The sequence below is a fragment of the Manis pentadactyla genome, chromosome 13 (assembly GCF_030020395.1).
Source record: "Manis pentadactyla isolate mManPen7 chromosome 13, mManPen7.hap1, whole genome shotgun sequence".
Classification (NCBI taxonomy): Eukaryota; Metazoa; Chordata; class Mammalia; order Pholidota; family Manidae; genus Manis; species Manis pentadactyla.
In genome coordinates, this window is record NC_080031.1 from 28,837,495 (window position 1) to 28,844,212 (window position 6,718).

Sequence of the window (6,718 nt, forward strand, 5' to 3'; positions counted from 1 at the left end):
AATTACTGTATACAAGTAGGAAACTTGGCCTTCTTTCTAAAATAATTTCATCATTTCTCTAGAGAGATTAGTCTTTGGCAGGGAGCTCAACCTTGCAAATCTAGTACAAGTTTTTCAGTTTAGAGGCAGAATAAGAATTCAAATATATTAAGATGATTAACCTTGGGGCTGAGGTGGGTCTACCCTTAATTAGCTGCTGGACCAGGGGCAATCAACAAACATTTAATTAGTCAACATTAACTTATTAAACAATTTCTAAGTGCCAGGTATAGTTCTGGTCGCTGGAAATGCAAAAATGCATAGACAGATCTTGCCTTCAAGGAGCTCACAATTTTGTTGGGGAGAAAAATGTAAGGAATTTGGAAGTTTGGTAATAGAAATATGTAGTGAAACAAAAGCACACCCAGGTGGAAGAGCAAACTCATCCTGAAGAGGGGAAGAGGGGAACCCTGAAGTCAGTTTCAAGTGAGGAGGACTTTACCAGGCATAGAAGACCTCACAATGTAGGTCTTGGAGGCTGTAAACAGAATGGTGCATATGGGAAACTGCAGATGGTTGTATGACCTAGTTTTGATTCTAATCCCCTATGGATAAAAGTAGGACGGAGGCCATAGTCACTTGGGATATACAAGCACCCATGGCCTTTGATGGTGGATCCCAGATTTGACAAGGACAACTGATCATATATATTCATGAATTCATGCATTCTTTCAAAAATCATTGAATACACATTATGTATTAAATACTCCATTACACTGACTGGATTACAGAAATAATTAGACCAACTCTGTTCTCAAGGAAGGTCCAGTGTAATGGAAGGAAACAGATACAATAAACTAGATAGAATAAAGGGTCAATGTTACTATGACAGATGTTTGTGTAAAGGCATTGAGGCCACAAAGACTAAATTAAGAGAAAGGACAGGAGATGAGAGAAGAGAGTAGACAAAGCTTCATAGAGGAGCTGCCCATGGAATTGAGTTTTGACAATTAGAGGATTTCACTGGAGGATGGGCCATGAAAGGGAGGCAAGTCCGTGGGAGCTGGTAAGATAGCAGAGTGCACTAAGTCTGCACAGTTAGTGCTTGTCCTGACTTGGGGTGCGGGGGTGCCGTGGAAGGAGGAGCCTTACCTACCATGCTAGGGAATTCTAAGTATATCCTGAGCATGCCTGTGCTAACATGGGTGGGGCTCAGGGCCAGAGCACAAGCACAGTTTCCTGGCTGGGTCCCTCCTTTCTGTCTTCTGCAGCTCATAGGTCCTCACACAGATGTGTGAACAGCCCGGACTACATGTCTTGGATATGATTTCGTGGGTTGGACACCAAAAATGCAGGTAAGAAAATCTAAAATCAATACATAGGACTACATTAAACTGAAGAGTTCTGCACAGCAAAGGGAACAATTAATAAATTGAAAGGCAGCCTACAGAATGGGAAAAATATTTGCAAATCATGTAACTGATAAGGAGTTAATATCCAAAATATATAATAAACTCATACAACCTAAAAGAAAAAATCCCAAATAACCCAATTAAAATTGGGCAAAAGACCACAATAGACTTTAGGGTAGATCAATATTTATTAGATTCACACAGTTTAAGCATATACCATAAGAAAAAGTTAAAAAGTGAATAGTTAGTTATTTTTAAATGTTCGTCAGATGTCATCCTTTTAAAAAAGAGAAGATAATCCACAGCCTAGAAGAAAACTCTCTACTTAAATATAAATATAAATTTTAATAAAATGTAAAATGATTATTTATTATTACTGTTTATTGAAATTAAAATTAAATATAAATTTATTTTAATAAAAATTTATAAATAAAAAACTATACTTACACATAACTTTACACTTTTATAAATATATATATAGCTTTAACTTTTTAATTATATATACAAATTATCTATATAGTTATACAGATAAAATATATATGTGACAAAAGACATATATCTAGAATACATAAAGAATATTTACAACATAGTAATAAGAAACCTGGAATTACTATTTTTAAATTATGCAAAGGACATGAAAAGAAATTTTAAACTTACTAAAAAATAAGATACACAACTGGGCAATCAGAACATGAAAAAAATGTTTAACATCATTAGTCATCAGGAAAAACAAACTAGTCACAATAATTTATCACTGCATATCATGTAGAAAGACTAAAATGAAAATAACTAAAATACTAAGTGACAAGAACGTGGAACACTTCTTGTGTTTGAAATTGGAGCTCTCTTCATCTGTTTTGACATCTGTCTGCATTCTCAGTCTGTCTGCTATTCCATACCCACCATACCATGGGTCCCAAAGATAACTTAGAGTTTCTGTTTGCTTGCATAACCCTCTGATGACTGTGAAAAACAGTTTTTGGCATCAAAAACTTCCAAGTGGCAGCTGCACCCTCCCTCCTTTATCTCTCAAGCAATCAACAGGGGGCTTCCAGAGGGTTTAATGGTGACGTGGGGAGAGAAGTTCTGCCCGAGATGGGAGCCCACAGCGTAACCTCAGTACTGGTTCCCACACTGGACTTGGGCCACCTTGCTATTCACATGACATTCAACTCCTTAGAAACTCAAGTTCAGACAGAGGAAGGAGACACACTTGTTTAGGTTCCAAGTTCAGGGAATACAATTCCCCATTAAAATTCAAAAAAGGGTGTTTCCCTAACACGTGTCTCTAGAATATGTTTCTAAGATAAAGTCTTTCCAGCAGAAGAGATAATTAATTCCTGGGAGAGAAAGTAGCAACTACAAGGTCCTTAGCCTTAAATATCCATGCAGTTCAAGGGGAAATGATTTTTGTTGACCACATCTGCAGAACAAGATTCATCACGGGGGAAATGACCCATCTGAATGTGTCTCCTCCACTCATTCTCACCCTTGCCTACAGGATCGGAGCCATCTATAGATGATCATTTATCTGTAGTGTTTCAAATGCATCCATTCTAAATTCAAATACAGGTTTCTATGAAAATTTCTGAGGCTATAGGCAAGAAGAAAGGAGATTTAGATTTATAAAAACACTTTCTTAACAACTTTGATGTTAAATAGTCTGAGTAGTTTCTTTCTGAGTATGTCACATCTTTCATAATGAAAGCTACTTATTTCAAGAAGAGGTCAGTTTGAAGAAGGATTGTTTCTGAGCACCTCCAAACATAATTAAGTTCATCTAACTCTGTACGGTAAGTTTTTTAATGGGGCAGATGCAGCTCAAAGATTTTTACTTTATGTATATATATAATCACTATGTTTCAACACTTTTCAAATATAGTAATAGGGCATTTATCCTCATGCTAATTCTTCAAAAGATAGTTTGCAAATAATGTTAACCTATCTTGAGAGATGAAGAATTGGAGTCTCACAGATACTAAGTAAAGGTGGGACCCAGTTCCCTAATATTAAACACTTTCCTTTGCCCAAATGAGACATCTCCTTTAATAATCAAGACTAATCATGAGACTGAAAACAAAATTTAAGTACATTTCACCCGCAGAAAAGGCCTAAATATGAATATCAAATGACACAAATCATCAGTTGTTTGGTCTAAGCATGAACGTGGAGCGCCCTTCCGAGGATGTGTAACATGAGTCTCTGTGGCCTCTTTAAAAGTAGAATTGGAGATGAATCCTGACCTTCGGCATGGTTAAATGTTTCTCTGTATCATCACTCAAAATGAAATTCTTCCTGTCTTAGAGCATACATACACAATCATAATAAATGAGTCCTCTGTGTGTCCACAGCAGTGTGGAGAATATGTTCATGTATCTTTCCTCTATCAATTCTCACTAACACCCTGTCAAGTGGATATTTTATTCTCACCTTATAGATGAGGAAAGAAGGACTAAAGATCCAAGAAGTACCTCCAGGAGAAAGAAGTTGCAAGTGGAAGAGGCAGATTTCAGTCCATCTTTCCGATTCTCAAACCAATACACACCACTGTGGCTGTCATTTTCAACATTCGGCAGAACAGTCAGGAGCCCAGGAGGCAGGAAATGGGGCTAAGGGAGAGGCCAAGACAAAAGTGACTTTCAGTGAAAGCACTGCCACATTTTTATTAATATCTGGAGATTCCAATATGTTAGTGTGTGTGTGTATGTGTGTGTGTGCATCTGTTGATGAAATTGTTTCGTTACACTAAAGAGATTACTATTTCAACATTGTTTATTATAACAATGTAGGGCATGGATTAAGAGTTTGGAGGAAGAAAAAGTTACCAAGGGTAATCTGACCTAAGCTTAACTCTGCCCTTTATTATTTGCTTTATCTTGAGCAGAACACTTAACTTTTCTATGCTCTTATTTCCTACTCTGTAAAATAAGAATGAAAATGGTAATCATCTCTTAGGTTTGTAGTGAGAATTCCATAACCAAATGTCTGCAAAATACTTGGAGCACAGTAAGTATTCAGTAAGTTTTAGTTAGTATTACCATTATTATTACTACTAACATAGCCTCTGAGATTGTTTCCTCATTTGCTGAATGGTTGAAATAATACCAACCATAAAGGTCGCTACATGCTTTGCACATAGCAATCAATTACTGAAAGTATGTTTATTAGCTATCATAATGGTATGAGAATTAAACTACATGCATTACACATTCTTCACACTAGCTCCGGGATCCTTTCATTTAATTCCCTTCACCAATACCCTGCTACCCTTCATTATATTATACTATATGAATATATTATAAATACTCTGACACTGGAGTCTCTGTCTCTGACTTCCGTCCTCTTACTGAACCTCAAACCACTTCATCCAAGACACCCCAAGATCATTAGCAGAGTTATATCCAAGAATTCCCTTTCCTAAAATTCCTCTTCATCTGTCCATTCATATTCTCAATTCCTCTTTATGGTCCCCCATCTCCAATGAGTACAGGGAAGAATCCTTAGCTTTGCATTTATAGCCTTTAAATCCATGTTCTACCTCCCTTTTCTTACTTACCTGCCAGGATATGCATGAGCTACAACTTCATGTTAGGCTCTAAGCTGCTTCAGACGACTACGTGTTCACAAATGATCACTGCCTCTGTGTCCGCAAAAGTTCCTCATGTCCACACTCTTCACAGAATCTTTACTCAGGAGATAATTTAAGTAATATCCAAGAACTCAGAGCTATTTACTCTCTCAAAAACCCTCACAAGAATTCACCTTCAATAGAATCTAGGTAGTTAATATGTGTTAGATGGAGAAGCTTAATAAATTGAAGGTTATGTTAATAAAAACTAATTTTTTTCAGGTAATGTAATTAAGATAATATGAAAATGTGGACAAATAGAAACAACATGACAGAATTTGTTCTACTGGGCCTCACAGAGAACCCAAAGATGCAGGGAATCATACTAGTTGTGTTTTTTCTCATCTACATTTTTTCTGAGGTAGGAAATGTGCTCATCTTGGTCACCATCGCTGCCAGCCCATTATTGGAAACCCCCATGTACTTCTTCCTGGCCTATCTCTCCTTTATTGATGCCTGCTATTCCTCTGTAAGTGCCCCTAAGCTGATTGTAGATTCACTCCGTGAGAAGAAGACCATCCTTTTCAATGGGTGCATGACCCAGATCTTTGGGGAACACTTCTTTAGAGGTGCTGATGTCACCCTGCTGACCGTGATGGCCTATGACCGCTATGTGGCCATCTGCAAACCCTTGCACTATACAACCATCATGAATCGGCAGGTGTGTGGCCTGCTAGTGGGAGTGGTGTGGGTGGGAGCCTTTCTTCATGCAACCATACAGATACTTTTCATCTTCCGATTACCCTTCCGTGGCCCTAGCATCATAGATCACTTCATGTGTGACCTGATTCCTTTACTCAATCTTTCCTGCACTGACACCCACACTCTAGGGCTCTTTGTTGCTACCAATGGTGGATTTCTCTGTACGTTAAACTTTCTCCTCTTGGCAGTGTCTTGTGTGGTCATTGTGTGCTCTCTACTTAACCATAGCTTGGAGGCGAGGCACAAAGCCCTCTCCACCTGTGTCTCCCACATCACAGCCATGGTCTTATTCTTTGTTCCCTGCATATTTGTGTACATAAGACCTGCAGCTACTTTATCAATTGATAAAGCTGTCACTGCATTCTACACCATGATAACCCCTGTGTTAAACCCCTTAATCTATACCTTGAGAAATAACCAGATGAAAGATGCCATTAGAAAATGGTTTAGTAGGAAATCCATTACAACTGACAAATAAGTGTCCCTGGAGCCCTGATATTGATTCAACTGAGGCAAAGGACCAAAGAACATTTTGGAAGATCTCAGCAAGAAATACTTATGTGATAAAGAAAATAGGAACTGCTATACATCATATAATTTTATATTGAAAGGATTCAAGCAATGGGATAAAAACATAACTGAAGAACACTCTTTGCATATTTGGGAAATTTTATGAAATTAGTTCTACTGCCTTCATTCATGTATGTGGATCCATACACTTTCATTTTAACACACACACAAAAATTAAATAAATAAAAAATATATTGGTATTGAGTAGTAATTTCTACAATAACCCAAAGTGGTAAGCATTTGTATTACCCCCATTTTACTGAGGAAAGTATCCAGAGATGTACTGGAGGGCCAGTAAGCAAAACCAACCTGATTTCTCCAGCCATGCTCTTAGCTTCTGTGACACACTGCCAGGCAACCATGATGGCAAGGTGAGATCACCCTGCTAGTTACAATTTACTGAGCCTGCGATTGTGCTGAAGACTAT

At 37.7% G+C, this 6,718-nt stretch overlaps 1 protein-coding gene across 2 annotated transcripts; it reads left to right on the forward strand.

Moving 5' to 3' along the window:
- The first annotated feature begins 2,082 nt into the window (after nt 1–2,082).
- On the forward strand, nt 2,083–6,199 carry LOC118921092 (olfactory receptor 4C13-like). Of its 2 annotated transcripts, XM_057490324.1 has the most exons (2): nt 2,083–2,093; nt 5,281–6,199. In XM_057490324.1, exons 1-2 carry the CDS (start codon nt 2,083–2,085, stop codon nt 6,197–6,199), a joined length of 930 nt encoding a protein of 309 aa, XP_057346307.1. The 2 variants fall into 2 exon arrangements, with proteins under 2 accessions (XP_057346307.1, XP_057346306.1); XM_057490323.1 differs by lacking the exon at nt 2,083–2,093 and having other exon boundaries at nt 5,261–6,199.
- The last annotated feature ends 519 nt before the right edge of the window (nt 6,200–6,718 follow it).